The sequence below is a fragment of the Aspergillus fischeri genome, genomic scaffold (genome assembly GCF_000149645.3).
Source record: "Aspergillus fischeri NRRL 181 1099437636247 genomic scaffold, whole genome shotgun sequence".
NCBI lineage: Eukaryota > Fungi > Ascomycota > Eurotiomycetes > Eurotiales > Aspergillaceae > Aspergillus > Aspergillus fischeri.
The window spans coordinates 599,012-618,034 of NW_001509772.1; the positions used below are offsets into that span (position 1 = coordinate 599,012).

Consider the following 19,023-nt stretch of genomic DNA (forward strand, 5'->3'; position numbering starts at 1 on the left):
GAAGGCGGCACCACAAAAATCTCATATCATCGCGGATTGCGGACTTTAGAGGGTGGTCTGTGCTCCGCGGAGGAGAAAAAAAAGTTGTCGCTCACCAGATTCCGCGGCCGAATAACCTCGCGACTAGCGGAGTCAGCTCTTCACCAAAACTTTAATTAATCACAGGTATATGCCTCTGCCCGGGACAAGATTATATTGATTTGTTCGCATTTTGCAAATATACCTTGAGCGCAGCCAGCAGGCCGAGGCTGCAAGTCCCGAACACACCGCATCGAAATCTCAAACGCTTTCTTTGACAGACAGCTCTGTCGAAGCACAATGGCGCCAGCCAAGTCAATCAAGAAGACTGCCTCGGACAGCGAAAGCAGTTCAAGCAGCAGATCGACATCGCCGGAACCAACAAAGAAGTCGGAATCGGATCGCGAGACCGAAGATTCGTCAAGCTCAGGATCTGAGTCGGAAGATTCGGCCAGCTCCGATTCTGAAAGTGTCCCTTCGTCCCCAGAGATCAAGGCTTCCAATATGTAGGTTCTATCGCTTACGTTGTTCTCGGAAAACTGTTAAGCTCACAAGCACTAGCTCATCTTCAAACGACTCCCTCTACCCAAGACCTTCCTACAAGCCACCGTCAGGCTTCAAAGCTGCGAAGAAGCAACTACCGCCATCTTCTACCACATCCTCCCTCCTTTCCGACCTTCGCGGCAAACAACTCTTCCACATCACTGCGCCCGCCTTCCTCCCTCTCTCCAAAGTCAAAGAGGTGTCGCTGGCGAAGATCTTACAAGGGGAGCCGGTACTTAAGCACGAGGGCGTGCAATATGGTATCCCATCGGAGAACATTGGCCAGGGCGACTTGGGTGGAAAGAGTCTCCTCCTATACGATTCGAAGACGCAGACATACTACAGCGCACCTGCCACTACCATGCCTACCTATCACGTACAGGAACTAATCGACCTCCCTAAAAGCTTAGGGACCGACGATGCAGTATTGGCAGCAGCACAGGATCAGATCAAGCCACCAAGGAAGCAACCGAAACATCTGAAGATGCGGTTTCGCCCGGTCGGTAGTGGAGAGGGTCCACCAGAGACGATCGGTTCGAGTTCGGAAGAGTCCGAGGGAGAGGGAAAGCCAACTCTCAAGCTCCCCAGAGAATCAAAGACCGAGCGCGAGGAAAGAAAACGGAAGCATGCCGAAGAAGTGGAAGGATCCCAATCGGCTAGCTTGCCCAGGAAGAAGTCCAAGAAACAATCTGTCGATACATCACAATCAAGCAAAAAGCGAGACGAGAAGAAACGGAAGAAGGAGAAGGCGTGATAAATGTCGAAATGAGAACTGTATTTTCATGTTGTTCATAAGCGAAAAAAGTTGTCCAATGGACGGGATTGCGCATCATGGCCAATGGTGCCTGCCCTGATTTCTTTCGATTTCTAAGAAGCATCATCTTTGGACCAACGATCAAGTCCTGGATGCTCGAGTCTAGGTTCTAGTACTACCGTTTTTTCTCTAAAAACAAGCTATACAGCCTTGAAGATATCCACAATACAGTGCTGCTCTTGACCAGACTCCGTTGCTCCAGGTTCCCAAGCCAAATTGGAGCATACTGCACAGCCACTGATACCGGCAATCAGCCTCCTACTTGTACTAGGCCCAACGGTACTCGATGAGCGGCAAATACTTAGTACAGAAAGATCAATTAGATATCATATGATCTTAGATCTTAGACGTGGCTTACGCACATGGAATTTTGCTTGATCGTCCCGCGATCTTACTATTCTTCATGTCACGTCCAGCTCAGAGATGCGACGGTAATGTAAATTACAGGCAGATCAAGAGGGCGATGACATAAGCCAGTTGAGTGATGCCAATCTGCTTCTGATTGGATGAATACCGTGCCTCAATCACATGCAATCCCCATGATTGGTGGGGCCGGGGACTGATGAACAGCTGATACAGACAAGTGACGCCAGAGGTCAAGCTAGGGCGTTGGGCTTTTTCCTCTCTGGAAGTACGTACTTGCTTGGAATCACTGCACGTTGTTCATTTACTGCAACTCTTTCGCTTTGTGGATCTTCATCTGGAAGATCATGCCTTAGTCTTTCTCTTCAGCATGACTCAGAGCCCTTCCCTTCTGTCGCCCTAATGACACCGTCTTCAAGCGTTTCGGTGCACTGATAACAATCTTGTAGGAGGCCCTTATCAGTTTGGAGTACTATAGAGACGGTGAGCGTTCATTTATCTCGTTCTCTTTCATTCCCTTTTTCTTCATCGCGTATGGGGCATTCTGCTTGTTGTGGACCAGTGAACTGATTGACAGGATTATGTGTCTATTGTAACACTAGGTTTACTCAAAGCCCTGGTTGTGACATCTGACTTGTTACCTCCAACCATATCTGTGGACAACGCACTCCTTCAACCGCAGTCATCATAGCCTCGTCGCTCCGCACCTTAAGGCTGCGGCCGCGATTTACCACTGCATTTCTTTACCTTTTTTGGTCTCGGAGAAACACTTACGTTCTGATCTACGTCGAGAATGCGCCCATTTCTGGACGATGCAAAGCGACGGGTGGACCGCAAGCTCAGCGCAAGCAGACAGTCCCTGTCCACAAGCCGTCTTCTTCCCAGTGCTTTGCCGGATAGACTGAAAGACAATCACGATGCCCAGGTCGACTTTACCGCACCTCCTGGAGGATCTGGCTCTCGCGAGGGCCATCTTCAATACATGCAACAATCCATATTTGGGATGATCGCCGCTGTTGGCTCCAGGTCTGATTTTCATGCGCGGTTTGACGAGTCAAGTGACAGTGATGGAGAATCAGAGCAGCGGCCAAGGAAGGAGTCTTCTGTCAGGAAAGGAACGTCTGCGTCGGCGAATACGTCCTCCCCCCTCGATTCGAGCCAAAGATCCAGTTCCCGGACCGATGGGAAATCAGAGAAGGAGTCGGGCACAAGAGGCCGTCGCCATCCAAGGACAATATCGGACCATAAATTATTTCGGCCATTCGAGTCGAACTCCAAGCATGAGCCACAGACCGATCCTTCAACGGGCGATGAAATGCCCAACATTTCACCTCCTACGCGGCCACGCAGTGCCACTCCTCGAGCAGCTCCTATCCTGAGCCGTATGGTCGAAGCTCAAGCCCAGTTTGATTTGAAAGCGTCGTCTACCGAACGCTCCCAACCTTCTCTCGATGAAAGTGGCGAGAAGGGCCCTCGCGGCGCATCCGTGTCCCCCCTTTCTACAAGGCTGATGGATATGTTCGGCTTTGACAAACCAGAAAAAGTTCTTGTTGAGTATGCCTGCTCACTTCTTCAGAGCATACTTTTACAGGGGTACATGTACGTCACCGAGGGACACATCTGCTTCTACGCCTATCTCCCCAAGAAATCTACAGTGGCTATCAAGTCTGGGTATCTTTACAAACGTGGTCGAAAGAACCCCAAGTATAGCCGCTACTGGTTTTCTTTGAAGGGTGATGTTCTTTCCTACTATGCCGACCCGTCAAATCTCTACTTTCCGAGTGGTCATGTCGATCTTCGATACGGGATTTCTGCCTCATTGGGCGAAGCAAAAGAGAAAGGGAGGGAGCCTAGAGATTTTCAAGTCACTACAGACCAGAGAACGTACTATTTCAGAGCTGACAGCTCCATGAGTGCGAAGGAATGGGTAAAAGCCCTGCAAAAAGTGATCTTTCGGACACACAACGAGGGGGAGAGCGTCAAGATATCTTTTCCGATCGAAAGCATTATAGACATAGAGGAAAGTCCTATGGTCGACTTTGCCGAGACGTTCAAAATACGCGTGATTGAGGATGATGATTCGTACGCGATTGATGAGGTATGTCTCTTGATTACGTTCCTTCTGCACAAGGCTTATGGTTCGCAGTATTTCTTCACATTCTTCAACTCCGGACGAGAAGCATTCGAGTTCCTTAGAAGCCTTATTAATGACCAATCTTTAAAAATTTCTTCTCAACACCTTTCGCCTCAACCGGACCGGTCCCCTCGGTCTGATCCTACCCGCAAATCTCGAAACAGGTGGTCATTGACCAGTGGGACAAGTAGAGTTCTAGGTAATAGCAGAGCTGAGACGCAGCGGAAAGCGAGTGCAAGCACGAGTCATACGAGCCTCGCACATGATGTTATAAAATCATCGCCGGCAACTCGACACCAGGACTCGTCAGAGTCAATATTGAATTCTTTCGAGCAAGGGACTGAGTCTTCAGCTGCCTGGCAATCGATGACGGATGCGGCAGAATCAGCGAGCCAGATCTTGAATCGCAGTGATGTCTTTCAATCTCCTACTATTCATGGTCTGGACAGAAGACCTTCTGGCGGAGAAAGAAGAGGGCGACGCAATTCTGATGAAACGGCTCGATCACTATCCACGCGTGCCAATGTTGGTACCGGTCAACAGATCGATGAGCTTGGCAGACGAATGGATGGAGATACGAGTGGACGTGAGGCTCGGGATTCCACCGGTGAATCAGACCAATACACGCAAGATCCGACTAAATCCTTCTCGGGTGCACCTTCTCTGAACGAGCTTGTCAAAGCCGGGGTATATCCTCTCCAGCGTGCAGCAGGTCTTGCCGAGTACTTGAGGACCCGGTCAAAGCAAATGAGTAACCTCCTGGCCAGTGAATCTATGGGCTATATAGAGAAAGTCTCGGGAATGTGGACTGGTGGTCGAAAACATTATGGCGAGGCAGAAGATGTTTTGCCAGATGATCAAGATGTCGATCCAGAAGACAAGGAGGATGGCTGCAACTATGGCGACCGTTTCCGTGCACACTTTGCACTACCGCGTACGGAGAAGCTGCAAGCTACATACTTTGCATACTTGCACCGGGTGCTTCCACTCTATGGCAAGATATACGTCAGTCAGAAGAAGCTATGTTTCCGCAGTCTTATTCCTGGGACTCGTACAAAGATGATTCTTCCTCTGAGAGACATTGAGAACGTTGAGAAGGAGAAAGGCTTCAGATTTGGCTATCACGGTCTTGTTATTATTATCCGCGGACATGAGGAGTTATTCTTCGAGTTCCGTACGTCTGATGCTCGGGATGACTGCGCTGTTACGCTCCATCAACATCTGGAGGCTGTAAAGTTTATGGCAGAGTCAGGCTTGCTAGCTGAGCAGGAGCAGAATGACTCCGAGGCAGCGATGACAGAACACCGTATGCTTCAAGAGGCCAGATATGATGATTATGGCGAAAATGACTTGCGGCCCTTGAATGAGTCTTCTGAGCTACATCCGATTTTTGACGATCCTCGCGCTTCCATCGTCAACTTCAAACCTGCCGAGTCTCTTCGGATCACCTGTCTGACGATTGGCTCGCGAGGCGATGTGCAGCCATACATAGCCCTATGTAAAGGGCTACTTGCAGAAGGCCATAGGCCAAAGATTGCAACCCATGCAGAATTCGAGCCATGGGTGAGAAAGCATGGCATTGATTTTGCTCCGGTGGAGGGTGACCCAGCGGAACTCATGCGCATTTGCGTTGAGAATGGGATGTTCACGTATTCCTTTCTCAAAGAGGCGTCGCAAAAGTTCAGGGGCTGGATTGACGATCTTTTGTCATCGGCATGGGCTAGCTGCCAGGACAGCGACCTTCTCATTGAATCACCCAGTGCAATGGCGGGTATACACATCGCCGAGGCGCTGAGAATCCCTTACTTTCGTGCCTTCACAATGCCGTGGTCACGGACAAGAGCTTACCCACACGCCTTTGCTGTGCCCGAGCACAGAATGGGTGGTGCGTACAACTATATAACCTACGTGATGTTTGACAATGTCTTCTGGAAGGCGATCGCCGGGCAGGTGAATAGATGGCGGAAAAACGAGCTCGGCCTAAAGGCGACTACTCTGGACAAGATGCAACCGAACAAAGTCCCATTCCTCTATAACTACTCTCCCTCGGTAGTACCGCCACCGTTGGACTACCCCGACTGGATTCGGATTACCGGATACTGGTTCCTTAACGAGGGAAGCGACTGGACTCCTCCAACTGCTCTGTGCGAATTCATTCATCGTGCCCGCGAAGATGGTAAAAAGATAGTTTATATCGGGTTTGGATCGATAGTTGTGTCTGATCCTTCGGCACTCACCAAGACAGTCATTGAGTCAGTCCGGAAGGCTGATGTTCGCTGTATTCTCTCCAAAGGATGGTCCGATAGGCTCGGCGATCCTGCCAGTGCTAAGCCGGAAGTACCACTGCCGCCAGAGATCCACCAGATTCAGGCTGCGCCGCATGACTGGCTCTTCTCACACATCGACGCTGCCGTTCATCATGGAGGAGCGGGTACCACTGGGGCGAGCTTGCGTGCTGGCGTTCCTACGATCATCAAGCCTTTCTTCGGTGATCAGTTCTTTTTTGGGTCGAGAGTAGAAGATTTGGGCGTGGGGATTTGCATGAAGAAGCTTAACGTGAGCGTTTTCTCGCGGGCACTCTGGGAAGCCACCCATAGCGAGCGAATGATCATCAGAGCCCAAGATCTAGGCGCAAGGATCCGTAGTGTAAGTGACATTCTTGCGATCAAGTGCTCGTGACAACAGATACGCTGACAATCGGTCACAGGAGGATGGAGTGGCAACTGCTATCCAGGCCATTTACCGCGACCTTGAATACGCCAAAACACTAGCCCGCCAGCGCTCCATCGCTTCGTCCACGCCTTTTTCGCCAACGCCTTCTGCCAAAACGACGGCCGAGCAGGATGCTGATGATGATGTCGAAGACAGTGAGGAGTGGACGTTTGTTGGCGACGATACCGACATGGAGATGTCAAGGAGGCTGCGAGATAGGGCGATTTCCGATGCTGATATGCTGCCCGATCGATTGCTTGCCAATTCCGTTCCTGGAGATTCTGGACCGGGAAGGAAACTGAGTGGCCGCTAAACACGGCTGAGCCGGTGGTGTTGCTGCCTCGCGACATCCACATTTCCGGGTTATTTTACGATTTGATGACATTTTCTTTCTTAATATTGCGATTCACTACGTTGTTTAATGATTCGGTAAGGGAGTTATGTTTAGAAGGCACTCCAGCTCTCGTTCTTGGTTCGGTGTTCATTCTGCATAGAGTATACGGTTTGATCGTTTAATATCATGGTGTTGGCGTTTTGACCTACCATGATCATCTGTGTGGACCCATTCCGCTATCTTGTTGTATCTCCCAGTTCGAGAAGCCATGACTGTTATTTCTGGACGGTGCTTGATATATGATGCTACGATGTCATGTCCAACGCGACCCCTTCCTTCAGATTGGGTCTACTTCATCCTGGCGATCAGAAGAAGTGAAGCCTTTACGTCGCTTGGTCAGCGGGTATTGATGATAGAATGAATTGAATCTTGCGCGAATAGAATGGCTAGTCCATTTATATCCTCGATCCCGTGTAGCATGGCTGATTGAGCCACATGATTCTACCGTCCTGGTAGTGGTCGCCCGATGACCATGACCGTCAGGCTTTTGATGTATTAAATGAACACGGTAGCGCTTCAGCAATCCAATCCCAAAAGATTGGTCAACATAGAATAAGGAGGAGGAAAGGGAAGGCCTCTCCTCGTCGGATATGAATGCTATGTAAGGCGCTGGTCACGACATAATAATTGAGGAATTGCATTACTGGCTTTGAACATTTAGCCACCTGACTTGCGCTTGTCGGTCGCTTCTTCATCGTCATCCCCCTTGCCTTCAGCCTTTTCTTTCCGCCGCTGAACAACGTCCCAGTTGTAGACACGAGCGGTAGCGACTTCGATGGTCTATGTCAAACGTCAGTCAGAACTCAACAGGAAAAGAAACTGTACTCCTGCACGCACGGTAATCTGCTCCCTCAGAAACTCCAGATCCTCATCACAGTTCGCTAGACTCTGCTCTGCGGCAGAGAGCTTCTCCGAGAGCATCGTCTCGGCCTCCGGGATGGGGTACGCAAGCATAACGTTCGCCCCGAGCCAGAGGTATACTTCTTCCGTGTCGGCTGGGGAGATTTGCGCGCGCGCATAGAGCGTATCGTTTAACTCAAAGCTGGTTTCGAGGGTTGATGAGGAGTTTGTCTGCCATTACACATCTTCAGCATACAATCACGGCAAAGTGGTATTAGTCGGTGACTGGACTCGATGACCTACTTCTTTCTGCTTTTTCAAGAACCGTACGACGTCTAATGTCTTCTTGATGTCGGGAATCTTTTCTCGGAGGCCCGCCGCTCGACGCTGGGTGTTGAGCTCCATGAATTGATATTTGGAGATCATCTCCTGGAAGCGCTGTAGCGTGGGTTCCACGTCTGCGCGCGAGGCGACGTAGTCGCTGACATTATCGATGAAGGGAGCGGCGGGAATTCCGCGCGGGTTCGTTTGTGTTGTTACGGTGCTGGAGTAGAGTGGTTGTCAGTTCTGAATGCTGGTGCGGTGCACTGGAGGGGGGCATGTGAGGGGTGATGAACTTTTTCTTCTCCCTCGCGTTTCCATCTTACCTGGATTTCTTGTCTGCCATTGTGGAGTTGGGTGACCTCAGACAAAGTCCGAGCCCCAGAGTACGATATTATGCGAGTAGAGAGGGTTATGGTGAAGGAGGGCCGATCTGAGGATGGCGGGCGATGAAGCCGGTGATATTATCGATTGGAGGTGATGGATGTGGGGGAGCTCATTTGCCTAATCGGGCAAGGCTCCATCATCGTCATTATCGCCCGGCCAAGTTTCCATCCTTCCAAGTGTCTCCAAAGTACCCAGACAACATCCCATATCAACCATCGCAATATATTGGTATTTATAACGGACTATTGATTAAATATGGACTGAAACTCCCATCTACCCTTTCGACATCCACCCACCCACCACAAACACCATGGTCCTCCTCAACACAACCACTCATATCATCTCCGCACTTGAGGCCGTTCCCCCATCTTCTCGCAAGGAACTGGACCTCCCCGACTCTCTGAGTATCAACTCGCCAATCTCACATGAGCAAGTGATCCGTCTATCACGCTACTTCCGCAATGGAGCGAACAGCACGAGTCCCGACCCGAACCCAGACAGAAGCCTCAACTCGCTCCTCCGCGGCACAAGAGTCTACGTCCCTCCTCCGTCTAAGAAACCTGAACCTGTACGCTCTACCCACCACTCCCTCCCCCTTCTGCAACTATTAACCAATATGATCGCCAGAGCCCCGAGTACCTCGCTCTAAAGGCCCGCCTCCTCGCTGCCGCCGAAGCAGACGCCTACAACCGCATGACTGCCACAACATTCACACCCTCCGCACCAGGGCAAAGCGGGCCCTCGCCGATCTTCTCCTCCTCCACGCCGACTCTCTCCGCCCTTCACGACTCTAAAGCACCCGCCGGCGATACGGAGACGACAGACCCGCTCACCCCGTCACTGGTACTGAACATTTTCCTCTCGGTGCTCATCACCGGGTTCAGCGTGTACTGGGCGCTGACAAGCTTCCGTACCCCTGACATATTGGTGAGCTCTGTATCCTCCTTGTGGCGGGGACAGCCACCCGGCAAACCGAGCGCGAATAGGGTGAGCGAGGGCGCGTCGGAGCCGGTGCGGGTTCTGGTGTCCCTGTTTGCCGCGCTGATGGTGGGTGTAGCGGAAGTGTTGATATATGCAATTTATCTTCAAAAGGTTGACCAGGCGCGGACGCGTGAGAGGCGCATCAAGGAGCGGAAGGAGGTAGTGGAGAGTGATGTGGTTGGGGGTCGAGCCGGCAAGACGGATAAGGAGGGGATCCAGAGAGTTGATGGAGAGCAGGAGACGATATGGGGGAGGGGTGCGAATGGAGGCGTGCGGCGGAGGGTGAGGGAGAAATGGGAGGAGAAGGAGTGTCAGAGGAACCACGATAATGTGGCATGACTGTAAGTTACGGTTTCATACTGTTGAAAGATCAAAGAAATGGATTTATTCGTCCGGATGTTCCAGATCTCTGGACACCGGAGCGGAAATGACAAACAGAGTCATAAATCAATGCATGGTATTCGTCTATCAAAATCTAACCTCAAATCTACAGCGTCGCTTGGGGCATCAGAATCAGCTGATATGCTGCTGCTCAAGTCATTATAATTAACTCGTCAGTAATGGGGCGCATCATGCATCGTTTCATCATGTCAACAGGTTGGGAGAAATCGCTTTTGTTGAGACTGGCAGACTGTCAACAGTCTCGATCGAGGGAATGGGTATCAGGGAAAATGAAAAGAATCAAACCCGCTTCTCGAGAAGGAGGTGACCCGTTGGGATCTTGGCGACGAAACCATCGTCTCGGCTGAAGACTTTTTCGCCTCGCACCCAGGTTTCGCGGACCATGCCTCGAAGGGTACGACCTTGGTAGGGGGAGCACTTGTTGCGGAAAAGCATGGTGCTGGGCTTAACGACCCATTCGGCAGTGTCGTCAAAGACACAGATATCAGCGTCAAAGCCCGGGACGAGGTCGCCCTTTTGGTTCTGCAGGCCGACCTGCGCCGCAGTGTTGGCACAGCACAATCGCACAATATCCTGAAGGGCACGCTTGGTGTTGGCGTCATCGGGGGCGGAAGTCAGGTTCTTGCGACGGCTGAGCTCGGTCCACATGATAGGGAGTCCAAGACCGACGGATGAGATTCCACCCCAGGCGGAGAAGAAGCTGCCGGGGTTTTCGACCTCGCCATTGGCGACATGATGGCCAGGAATATGGGATGGCAGGAGTTTCAGGTCCGGTGTGCAGGGAGAGTGGTCCGACACTACAGTCTTGATGACTCCGTCCTCGGCATGACGTTCGAGTTCGGCCCAGAGGCCGTCCTGATTCAATCTGGAGCGGATGGGAGGGCAGCACTTATGACGTGTGTCACCATCGCGAATCTCCTCAGCGGCGAGTGACAGATAGTGGAAGCACGTTTCGGCTGTGATTTTGACACCATCGGCGCGGGCTTGGCGCAAGAGAGGAATCACCTCCATAGCTGATAGGTGGACAATGTGCAGTGGGAGATTAGGGGCCAAGTGAGCCAGTGATAGGATCTCCTGCACGGCGCAAGTCTCAAAGACTGAGGGACGGGAGGCAAGGAAAGTGGAGTAAACTTCCACAGGACCTGCTGGGGCCGCAGGGGGGTCAGAGGTACTGACAGCGTCTCCAACAGAGGCAGCGATAGGGGGTAACATCTCTGCGTGGAACATGAGGGTTGTGGGTTCGTCGGCCAACTCCTTCATAGCCAACTTGATGTCCTCGGAGGAGACAGCGGGGAACTCTTCCACCTGTAAAAGGATAAAGCGGTCAGTGTGCACCGAAGAACGCACGAGGGGACAGATACATACACCACTATCGATAAGGAAACCCTTGAAACCGCGCACACCCTGCTGGACCAGAGCCTTGAGCTCGCCAGCATTCCCGGGGATGATACCGCCATAGAAGCCAACATCCACCCAGCACTTGCCCTCGGCGGCCTGAATCTTTTCCTTTAGGCCGGCAACGGTTGTTGTTGGAGGAATGGCATTCAATGGCATATCAATGACTGTGGTGACACCACCAAAGGCGGCGGCCTGCGTTCCAGTGTAGAAGCCCTCCCACTCGGTCCGGCCAGGCTCATTGAGGTGGACATGTGCATCGACCAAACCAGGCAAGAGGACATGAGGGGAATAGTCGGTATATGGAGTCCCCGCGGGGAAGTCAGACGCAGGAATGACCGAGTCAAAGACTGCAGTGATCTTGCCAGTGGTACGAGAGCTAACAATCGTGGCTGATGTCAAACGGCCGGAGATAACGGCACGCGAGGATGCCACCACGGAGATTGAAGGCATTTGAGGAGGAGCCTCCATGGTGAAGGGGTATGAAGAAAAGGGATATAGAGAGAAAGAATGACGAAACGACTGAGAACGAGAGGAGAGGTACGGAGCAGTGAAAGAGAGAGAAACTCTGCCGTTTCCTCTAGGGAAGATTGGCGGGGGAGAGGAGAGAAATTGCTTGTTGATCGAGTGCTGATAAGGGAGGATAAGAAGATAAAGAAAGTTTTGATAGTGGTTGATAAGGATAAGAAAATTGTTCTGGGCCCGCCACTCGGCAGAAAATCGGGGGAAGTTCGAGACGGGTAAACAAAGAAGGAACACAAGGCCCTATCTCAGAAATTTCCTATTATTATCATGGCTGACCCCGAAAGGACTCACCACTTATATATACCAGAAGACCCTGGGGATACGGTTGAGTAACCCAGAACGCCGTCCACGGGGTGCGTGGGCCATCCGCACAGCCAGAATGGCGATCGAGATCACGATCCTTCGAAATACCCACTGATTCAGTTCGGATTACTCGATGGGAATTACGGAGAAGACTATGCTTCAAAGATTGGCAGCATTGGCTTCGGTTATCGCCTTGAACAAACAGGCCCCTGCCTATTGCTCAGGCTCCTGTTTCAGCAAACCTGACGGTCAAAATATAGTCCTTCTCTTCAGTACAATTACCCCTCCATACTACCCAGAAGCCTGTCATACACACTGTATGGTGACAGTGTGCATTGTCTGGATACCCTCATGCTTACCGGATCCGGTTATCGGAACGCAAGTCCACAGGCAAAGTGGCAAGCGATCCGTAAAATACCGGCCGTGTAAAATTTTCATACTTCGTAACAATGGCCGCACTTCCGAGCCAATCACAAGACTTTCCACCAATGCGTGCCTGACGGGCGAGGCAATCTATCGGGCGTCTCCGCTGGTTCAATCGGGAATCTCCCTGCGGATTTCTCATCCCTCTTACTCGATCGAAACTCCTCGGCCGTTTCCTTTTACTCGATCAGAATGACTTGACGAATGGAGTCACGATGGGTGTGATAGCCATTGCTCTCTATAATTGGGTGCTTAGGAAGACTGTCGATAGTCTCGAAAATTCTGTGCTCTCCCCCTCTTTTCGGCGTCCTCCGTAAAGCTTTGACTCACGGCCTGGCCGTCTTTCGTCCTCAAGTCGCTTAAATTGAGAGAGTGAGTGTATCAACGAAGGCCCATCGTGCATAGTGCAACATGTCCGCGTACTATCGAGATCGTAGTACATTGTCATGCTTATTCGATCATTTTCGCCAATTGCATCAGGTCTCGTCAAGGTGATATCAGCACGTTCGTTCAACAATTGTGTCAGTCTGATTCGACATGAGGCAATTGTGATTGCTTCGGATCAACACGCCGCTCTAGCTTTCCCTTCCTCGTGGCCACGCAACCCCAAATCGTCATCTGACTCGACGGGCAAATCATGACCGCGTATAAGCGGATCCATTGGTGTTTCGACACTATAAACTTCAGATGGCTAGTGTAAGAATAGTTGACGGGGCGTTAAACGGATGAATCGCAGCCACCTCGAAACGTCTCTTGAGCCCCTCGTATCTTCTTTTGTTTGGTACTTTTGCGGCTGCAGACAACCCTGGCCGTCAGCACCAGATCCAGAGGCTCGTGGTTCAGCGCTCAGGGGCAGAGGGCAGAGGGTAGCAGCTGACCTGCGAGTAGACAATGTAACGTTAGCATACCTCATCTTCAGCAGGGTTCGCTTTAAGACGAAATAGCAAGTTTAAGATAGTTAAGACAGACGTGTCAATAGTAGCAGACGTCAATCCATGTCGTTTTGATCGAAGTTGATCTCGAGAGACCAGCCTTTGATGATGACGACAATTTGATCAGAGCGTACAGCTTCAGATTTCGCTTCTCCATCCTTGTTCAGGACAAGGCCCTTCCAGCAGGGACAGTTGGCCCGTGAGCTCACAGTTGCATGTGCAGTGCTCGTGCCGCAGTGTCTTTAGCCTGGAATAGTTTGGGATTAAAAACCAGTCTCAGACACTCCCGCCTACCTCAGAGAGGTAAGGTAGAGAACTGGCTGTATTGACGCCGGCAGGGATGATCCGTCATTGTAACGATTCAGTTTTATCGAAAATATGACCAGAAGGTTGGAGGAAACAGAGGCAACAGGGGTGTATCCGGTTGTACGGAGTACATGGATATATATATCCCCATACAGGGAGATGTCTGCCAAAGTTCGATGATAATACTTAAATTGTACCTTTCATCGATCGGTGTTTTCTCATATCGGCATTCACCCCTTCAAAGAGAAGTATTCTAGGTAGCAGTTAACAAAGGTCGTCTTATAAGTAACTCACAGGTTGCATCACCTATCACTTCCATGTTTCTTGCGGATTTGCGGAGTGCTTACTGGGCCATCTTTTCAGACTCAACCCACTCACTCACATCAAATGAGGAATGGCCTGATCAAGTATCTGCCATTAAGAAACCAAAAAACTTGTCTCACTAAATATATACCATAAAATCAACCCCCCGGAATTGATTTGAACAAGCGATCCACCGGACCGACCCGCCGGCAAGTGGGCCAAACAGGGGACTAAGACAAGAAGTATGGCAGGATTAGAATTATTGACCGAGTCCTAAACGTGCAGAGAAGGCAGCAATACCCAAGGTCATTCCAGTTTGTTCATGAAGGATGGAAGAACCCGCATCCAGTCTCTTCACTGGAGAAGCAGATTCAGCGTAGCGCATTTCCTGCTTGGGAGGGTCAGAGTCCCGTATACATGCGCCATGCGAATCCTCAGATGTCGAGACTATCATTCTAGTGGTAAGAAAATATATTAGACACTGGGGTGTTCAATTTAGGTGCTTATGTTTTCATGAGATTACCACGCTATGATGCATATTGCAGTTTTGGACTGCTGGCATGCTCATTGCGTGCTTCCCGCAGAAATTACGGGATTCCAGGTTTAGAAATGGGGTTTCCCATTGGCAATGGCAGCTGTTTGAAGTTCAAAACTGGCATATTGCCAACGGAGATGTCTTGCTGAAATTGTATGCCGAGAACGAACAATGAGATGAGCCTGATGGCTAAGACCTATTTCAGCTGGATAGATGGATGACAACAATACTTGAATTATAGAGTATGAGATCAAGAGGTAAGAGGGAACCTTCTGAGACAAGCCTCCTATTCAAGAATGGGAATACGCAGAAAAGGCCAGGATAAAGAGTTCTCTCATTTTGGATCATTGAGAGCACCAGGTACGGAATGCTCGTTGACAATGCATACTAATTGAGACTATCTGATCGGACCCTTCTGGTGCCTCAACAAATCAACTGCGCCCACCATTGGATATTCTAGGCAGAAAGGATGCTCTTCGCCGGCCTTAGGGTACAGCCATTGAGAGTCAAAAGGCATACGGACTGTAAGGACATCAACCATTCAACTGATCCCGTCCCCAGCAACAGTCTCCGAAGTGGCACCGTCCAACTCCTCGAACTCAAGATGTGCTTCGCCGTCAGAAGGGTTTGCATACATCTTTGCTAGCCAATCAAGCATATTTCTCCAAGCCTTTGGCATGATGCATTCCGTATGCAGCGCCTCACCAGACGAGTAGCAATTGCAGCCGTGTTCTTGAAAGCCTGGCACGGGGAAGCCAACAGGTTTGTCGGAGAGCACGTAAGCGCGGCAGCGAGAGGAAATGAAAGAGATGAACGATGATGGCACGGCCGGGCTCTCCTTGACGAGGTCAAAATAAGTGTAATGGAGAGGGTTGGGCAATGCGATGGCGGATATGTAGGGTCTCCATGCGTCCCCTTATCATCAGCTTGTGTCAGCAGGTTTCTACAACTGCCCTGGCATAGAGAAAGAAGGGTAAAGGCAAAGCATACACTCAGCTGCGAGATACCGCATCGCCCCTAGGCCTCCCTCAGACAAGCCAATGATGTCTATCTTTGCGTCCTCCCTGACGAGGCGACCGCGGGCTGAGAGTATCTCGTCGAAAACGCAGGCAACATGTTTCTGCCAGTCCTGGTTCGAAGGGATCTTGTTTCGACGGGTCATCGTCAATGGCGCATCCACAGCCGAGGACCGTGAAAGGGCGAGCCACGTTTGATGGGTGACTGCTCGACTGGAACCACAGTGCCAAATCAGCTGACCTGTATTCGCCAGAAGTAAAGCTTCGTCTGCATCTTTGAAGCCTGCTGCGGACTTTAGTCCCAAGACTGCTCTCGCAAAAGCCACAGCTGAACCTGCGTCGACGCCTTCTGTGCCTACAGTACGATATGCCCAGATACCAAGATCCTGAATGGGCTCCCCAAACACAACGATGACGCGGGCTGCGCGAGCCAGGTTTGCAGAGACCCAAATTGGGACATGAGGATCTTTAGGACCAGATGTGAGAGGAAGTCGGATAGTAGTGAGTCCCAGACTGCGCAGGCGCGAAGAGACGACAGTGCGAATGCATTCTAGTCATGTCAGTGGGTCAAGCTGTCCGGACTCTTCGGGCTGAAGAAGAGTTTCAAGAGTCTTACCGTTCATTGCCCCTCGTTGTAAATCGTTCCATCGGTCATTTCTATTGATCTTGAACTGGAATTCCTGTTCGGGATTGGCAATCTTTCTGATCTGATCTTTTTCGTTGATGAAGTACCTACACCATGCGTTAGACTTGGTAAAGATTCAAACCCATCTCCGTCCCTTACCCAAGTTTCTCCAAGTCAGCAGGAAAGATAGGATCCTGAGGCAGATCCTGCGGACGGTAGACAAACATCCTCACGGATCTCGTTGCTTGCTTTTTCAGAAGTTGAGCGCTTAAGAGAGAAAGGAAGGAAACACGACCTTTGATAAGAAGTTCTATAAGGTGTCTCCTAGAAGAAAAAGCGAAGAGGGAAGCATTGAGAGTTTTCAGCTAAGAGGATGTAGCAATAGAACCAAAGCTATGGTGAGAGAGGTGGTGTCGGATTTGAAGAAGATGGCAGGTGATGAGGTCTGCAAGTATCCGACGAGACGTAATAGTGAAAGATAGTCGTTTGCTTTGAGGTGAATATGAACTGACTTCTCTTTCCCTCAGCCACTCTGAATGTGTTTGACCGAGCACGAAACATTGAGGTCTTGATTGCCTTCGAGGGAATTTACATACCACCAGACCCAGATTCACCTAGCTTCACCAGCACCCTCAAAATGAGAGATATATCATACGGGTGTAACTTCACCATCTACCACCATGGCCCTAACAAATCATATGTCCACTGACTGAAATTTCTCAATCGAGCATCGCATCTATTGTACATTTCTCTCGAAGAAGGAAAGGAGGATAAAACGCCTGCGTGCAAACCGGCCGTCCCAAAATCGCCAACAAAATACAACTTGCAAGATAGAAGAACTCTACCAGCTCGCCTTCTTCACGCCGGGGAGTTCACCATTAAGCGCTTGCTGACGGAATTGATACTGTGACGAACAGTTTGAATCAGCCAATCCGCTCAGACCATCGACAATCACCAGGCAATGGCATCACTTACTCTAGCAATTCTGAAATCGCGTATCACACTCCTGGCGATTCCTCCTGCTACACATCTGTTCTTGATCTGCGTCGGCCGGGTGTAGGCGTGCATCTGAGAAAGCTGCAGCTGAGCCTGGGCACGGACACGCTGGGGGAGGGTGGTGTTGCGGATTATGTAGCGGAGAGCTTGACTACATAACGTGAAGAGGACATGTTAGTTCTGAGTTACTTTGGCAAGCTTCCTAGCTAGAGGCCGCTGGGTTTCTAGGGTGGCCATACCGGTCAGGCTCATATTGCTCAAAGACCTTGCGCTTCGTGTGGTCGCGGATCACGCGGGCATTGATAAACCCGCTGAGATCCAGCCTCTTCGACCTGAAATGCGACATGGTGAAAGTGGAATGAACGTTAAGAGGTAGCTCTCTTCGCTGTCAAATGAATGTCTTGGAGCACCGGCGCAATGGGAAGCGGTTCAAACGGAGCGGCGGAGTTGGCAAAATGTGCCTTCCAGATCGGGTTAGCCCGGGATGGCCCAGATATCAGAACGATCCGATATGATTAAACCTATATTATACTCTATAAAATAGGATTATGCTCTTCAGAATGATTATGCTGCTCATCGAACTGACTATGTTTTAATCTAATCAGATCTTACCAATCGGTCATGCGACCATCCTTTCGAGTACTCTAATATCAATACGGCCTTATTGCCTTAAGAGTGATCGCAGCAGAAAACATAAGCCACGAATATACAATCTCGCGTTTGGGGATTCCATCAGCGACAGTTAGTTAGTGTGTGCTGTTCCTATCCGGTGGTTGAGGGCTAGAGTGTACGCTCTGCACGCTCCTACAATTCCAGTGCAGTTCCGGAGAGCCGCGAGATGTCCATGAACAAGTGTCAATTACTGAAGAGTACGTGCGACAAAGACCGGGGATGAGATCACAGAAGTAATTGTACACCTTTACTATTCGTCAGAGTACCCCAATGCGGTAAATTCTATATGCTGGTACAGGTTGGCTGCACGCGAACTCAGGGCGAAGTGCAACAGCAATGCAGGAGTGATGCCACCATTGACCGTCTTCTTTCCTCCGCCATACTGTCATCATTGAGAATTTTGAAATGAAATCAGTGCTTGACGTTCTTAGCGTTAGGGTTGCGGGGATCGTTCTTGAACTCCTCGGCTAGAAAGGTAAACAGCAAATGTCAGCCATTGTTGATTGAAGTGATGGAATTCGAAAGGCATGGTCGAGGCGCATCCGCAGAGGAATCCTTCCATCTAGTCGCAAGACAAAAGGGAGGCTCACTGTTCATCAGAGCGTTGGCGAGAGAGTTGACGCCGTAGAGGATGACGACACCTGCAAAAAAATCCTCATTAGACTCGGGCACTCGGCTTTGGCTAGGATCGAAACCGCTTTCTTGGGTCCAATCTGCGAGCTCAACATATTCGCGATAAAATCAAGATGGCATACCGGCAGCGAAGAAAGGAGCCATAGGCTTGGCTGTGATTGAGCGGTTAGTGACATGATCCGATCGCCATCGCACGAGCGTAGTAGGGGACTTATAACATACCCACAGGGGCGGGGAACTTCTTTCCGAGGAGAGACATTGCGACTTATTATGCAATTTGAAGCTGACTTCTGGTTGCGGAAGGTTCAGAGAGTTGATAGAGCTTGAGAACGGTGCGACGAGGAGAAGCGGAAGCAACGAGGTTTGCCCGGAAGGCCGATATCCGGCCGCTTTTACGGGACGGCCACTAATCCAGTGCCGCTTTTATCGGCCCGCAGACCCCTCGGCAGC

The 19,023-nt window shown here is 50.6% G+C and overlaps 8 protein-coding genes across 8 annotated transcripts; 3 read left to right on the top strand and 5 right to left on the bottom strand.

Annotated features, from left to right (window-relative positions):
- Positions 1 to 318: 318 nt before the first annotated feature.
- NFIA_034580 (DNA-directed RNA polymerase I subunit RPA34) lies at positions 319 to 1,315 on the top strand (the record flags this gene model as incomplete). The annotated part of the gene is made up of 2 exons (XM_001265786.1): positions 319 to 524; positions 580 to 1,315. 2 exons carry the CDS (start codon positions 319 to 321, stop codon positions 1,313 to 1,315), a joined length of 942 nt encoding a protein of 313 aa, XP_001265787.1.
- Positions 1,316 to 2,531: 1,216 nt separating this feature from the next.
- On the top strand, positions 2,532 to 6,897 carry atg26 (UDP-glucose:sterol glycosyltransferase; the record flags this gene model as incomplete). The annotated part of the gene is made up of 3 exons (XM_001265787.1): positions 2,532 to 3,836; positions 3,885 to 6,518; positions 6,580 to 6,897. The coding sequence occupies 3 exons, from the start codon at positions 2,532 to 2,534 to the stop codon at positions 6,895 to 6,897; spliced, it is 4,257 nt and encodes a 1,418-aa protein (XP_001265788.1).
- Positions 6,898 to 7,635: 738 nt separating this feature from the next.
- On the bottom strand, positions 7,636 to 8,485 carry NFIA_034600 (tubulin-binding prefolding complex subunit PAC10; the record flags this gene model as incomplete). Its single annotated transcript, XM_001265788.1, has 4 exons — positions 7,636 to 7,758; positions 7,816 to 8,049; positions 8,122 to 8,362; positions 8,466 to 8,485. 4 exons carry the CDS (start codon positions 8,483 to 8,485, stop codon positions 7,636 to 7,638), a joined length of 618 nt encoding a protein of 205 aa, XP_001265789.1.
- Positions 8,486 to 8,836: 351 nt separating this feature from the next.
- Positions 8,837 to 9,846, top strand: NFIA_034610 (TMEM199/VMA12 family protein; the record flags this gene model as incomplete). Its single annotated transcript, XM_001265789.1, has 2 exons — positions 8,837 to 9,094; positions 9,154 to 9,846. 2 exons carry the CDS (start codon positions 8,837 to 8,839, stop codon positions 9,844 to 9,846), a joined length of 951 nt encoding a protein of 316 aa, XP_001265790.1.
- A 342-nt stretch (positions 9,847 to 10,188) lies between these two features.
- Positions 10,189 to 11,775, bottom strand: NFIA_034620 (allantoinase alX; the record flags this gene model as incomplete). The annotated part of the gene is made up of 2 exons (XM_001265790.1): positions 10,189 to 11,214; positions 11,275 to 11,775. The coding sequence occupies 2 exons, from the start codon at positions 11,773 to 11,775 to the stop codon at positions 10,189 to 10,191; spliced, it is 1,527 nt and encodes a 508-aa protein (XP_001265791.1).
- A 3,397-nt stretch (positions 11,776 to 15,172) lies between these two features.
- On the bottom strand, positions 15,173 to 16,499 carry NFIA_034630 (uncharacterized protein; the record flags this gene model as incomplete). Its single annotated transcript, XM_001265791.1, has 4 exons — positions 15,173 to 15,546; positions 15,622 to 16,197; positions 16,264 to 16,379; positions 16,432 to 16,499. 4 exons carry the CDS (start codon positions 16,497 to 16,499, stop codon positions 15,173 to 15,175), a joined length of 1,134 nt encoding a protein of 377 aa, XP_001265792.1.
- Positions 16,500 to 17,113: 614 nt separating this feature from the next.
- NFIA_034640 (mitochondrial 37S ribosomal protein uS14m) lies at positions 17,114 to 17,614 on the bottom strand (the record flags this gene model as incomplete). Its single annotated transcript, XM_001265792.1, has 3 exons — positions 17,114 to 17,176; positions 17,248 to 17,419; positions 17,508 to 17,614. 3 exons carry the CDS (start codon positions 17,612 to 17,614, stop codon positions 17,114 to 17,116), a joined length of 342 nt encoding a protein of 113 aa, XP_001265793.1.
- A 737-nt stretch (positions 17,615 to 18,351) lies between these two features.
- On the bottom strand, positions 18,352 to 18,832 carry NFIA_034650 (F1F0 ATP synthase subunit i; the record flags this gene model as incomplete). The annotated part of the gene is made up of 4 exons (XM_001265793.1): positions 18,352 to 18,407; positions 18,531 to 18,581; positions 18,696 to 18,725; positions 18,796 to 18,832. 4 exons carry the CDS (start codon positions 18,830 to 18,832, stop codon positions 18,352 to 18,354), a joined length of 174 nt encoding a protein of 57 aa, XP_001265794.1.
- Between the last annotated feature and the right edge of the window lie 191 nt (positions 18,833 to 19,023).